Raw genomic sequence first — 2,341 nt, 5'->3', positions numbered from 1 at the left:
CTTTAGTTTATAGAGGAAGGGATGTTGAATGGTGGAAGAAACAGAAAACATCTTGCACGTGGATGACATCTGTAGAGCCTCGACAGAGGAATAAGGGCATCCAACATGCCCACATAGGGCATACAGGTAAATTCAACCTGAAAGCAGGCAGGCAGACAGACAGAGCAACCTGGACTAGAAGCGTATACCAATATTAAAAATCATATGAAAAAAATTAAACTCCGATAACGAGAATAATCAAATCTTCCACAGTACAGTATTATTATCAGGGTTTAATTCATGCGTGGATCCAGCCATCCACGCCTCTATGGGCCTCGTCTGTGGATCTCACTCTCGCCATTCTATGTGTTCTCCCCCCTCCCCCCACCCCGGAGTATGATAAAGTTAATTGCCGCCGGCTGCAGCTAAATGGCTGAGAGGGTCTCATTCCAGGGGCTTAATTGAGCCGTGATTAACACCGAACGCACAATGGCCCTCGCTGTCCGACAATTTAAGAGATGGGGGGGGGTAAGGTCACCTTCCCAGGGGATCTCTCTCTCTCTCTCTCTCTCTCTCTCTCTCTCTCTCTCTCTCTCTCTCTCTCTCTCTCTCTCTCTCTCTCTCTCTCTCTCATCTCTCTCTCTCTCTCGTCTCTCTCTCTCTCTCTTCCTCTCTCTCTCTCTCTCTCTCTCTCTCTCTCTCTCTCTCATAACGTTGGGCGGCGCAATTCTTTTTTCGCCGCCAATCTGGTTGTGATCCGTTCTTTACGACTTTAGATAAAGTGTCCACCAGATGTCGATACAAAGAGATGTCGCTTTGGCAGCTTAGCGCATCGTGAGACTTCTTTGTCAAAACACCAGAGTCAAAAGGGGAAGTGATGGAAAAACACCAACGTCAAGTCACGGGCATTCTGCGACGGCTCATACTGGCGGCTCCAGCTTCAGAGGTGCTGGAGGACGGCCCAGCCCCCTAAACCCCACACTCTGGGCGACACGTTAAAAACTACAAAACCCAGAGGACACCAACGTCAAGTAACCCTGGGAAGGAGCACCGAAGCAGGCGAGAAGGAATGCCATCCCCATCGAACACATCCAAAATACGTGTATTGCAGACTATTTTAAGGTGTTGACTTTACGATGCATCAACTTTAAGAGAGCGTTCAGAAGAAAGCAATACATTGATAATAAACACCAAGAAAAAGTGCCTTTTTTCTCTGCTCCCTCCCTTCCTATGTTCCTCCACCAATGAGAAGTGCAATTCACACATCTGCGATTGACAGGCAAGATGGATTCCGAACCAATCAGGGAAGAGATGCCCTGATTGGTCAGAAATGAACCCGGAGCGGATGATTCAAAATGCTCTCATCCAGAGGCAGGCGCGGTCAGCTAATCTCACAGTGCCTTTCACTCACTCACCGCTATGGCATACCGAACAAATTACACTCAACTCTTACAGCAACTTTAATACAGAGTTCCTCATTAAGAAGGGTCACCATAAAACGGTATGAAGCAGCCTTCAAGAGTCACATGAGCACTTATGGGTAGGGGATAATGACCATCCTGTTCTGTAAGACCCTCACGTGACCAACGAATGGGTAGGGGGGGGGGCACTGACCATCCCGACAGACCCCACACATGACCAACCTAGGGGTAGCGTGGGCACTGATCGCCCCTACCTGGTGGGTCTGGGTAGGGTGTGGGTGTGAGCAGGTGTGGGAGTAGGGGGGGGAGGTACTGACCGTCCTGGAAGACCCGCTCCACGTTGAGGCCGTAGGTGGCGCAGGTCTCGTAGTAGGTGCAGCGCTTCAGGTCGTTGGACAGCTTGCGCGCACGGCTGTCGTCGATCACCCGCGGGTTGGCCGAGGTGATGGCGTCTGGGGAGGGAGGGGACGGCGTTAACACCAAGCTTTAGAGCAGGCATGTCCAAAGTCCGGCCCGCGGGCCATCTTGGCACGGGGTTATATTTTATATGGCCCGCGGCTCCCTTACGAAAATGTATTATTACGGCCCGCAGCCGCCACCGTTGCAATTTCTCTTTTCCCCACATGGTGGCAGCAGCATTCTGGCGCTAGCCACATCTGCGACCCCATGAACCTGACCCCTCCCACCCACAGGTAGGCTAACAAGGGTTAGCAATTGCATGGATGTATTCTACATCATGGCTGCTGTAGATATATGTAGTGACCAAGCAATGTTTTTACAGGTTAAAAAATAAATCAAATCTTTGGGTTTTATTTCATCAGTTAATAAATGTAAGTACAACTCACTAGTATATCAGTTAAATCAAACTATACATTCAAGTAATCTTGATTGGGCTTTATATTCAATCAGTTCATAAATGTAAGTACAACTCACTAGTATAT

At 49.1% G+C, this 2,341-nt stretch overlaps 2 protein-coding genes across 2 annotated transcripts in view; one reads left to right on the top strand and one right to left on the bottom strand.

The window, feature by feature from the left end:
- Window positions 1-2,341, top strand: part of LOC132455171 (CLIP-associating protein 1-B-like) — a 175,487-nt gene that overhangs the window by 42,572 nt on the left and 130,574 nt on the right.
- Window positions 659-2,341, bottom strand: part of LOC132455200 (uncharacterized) — a 39,740-nt gene continuing 38,057 nt past the window's right edge. The window contains 1 exon segment of the mRNA XM_060049007.1: window positions 659-1,852. Within this exon segment, the coding sequence (XP_059904990.1) occupies window positions 1,623-1,852 (230 nt within the window). The 3' untranslated portion in view covers window positions 659-1,622.

Source organism: Gadus macrocephalus, chromosome 4, assembly GCF_031168955.1.
Source record: "Gadus macrocephalus chromosome 4, ASM3116895v1".
NCBI classification, from domain to species: domain Eukaryota; kingdom Metazoa; phylum Chordata; class Actinopteri; order Gadiformes; family Gadidae; genus Gadus; species Gadus macrocephalus.
The sequence above is the reverse complement of the archived record's forward strand: the minus strand, read 5'-3'. Positions and strand labels throughout refer to the sequence as shown.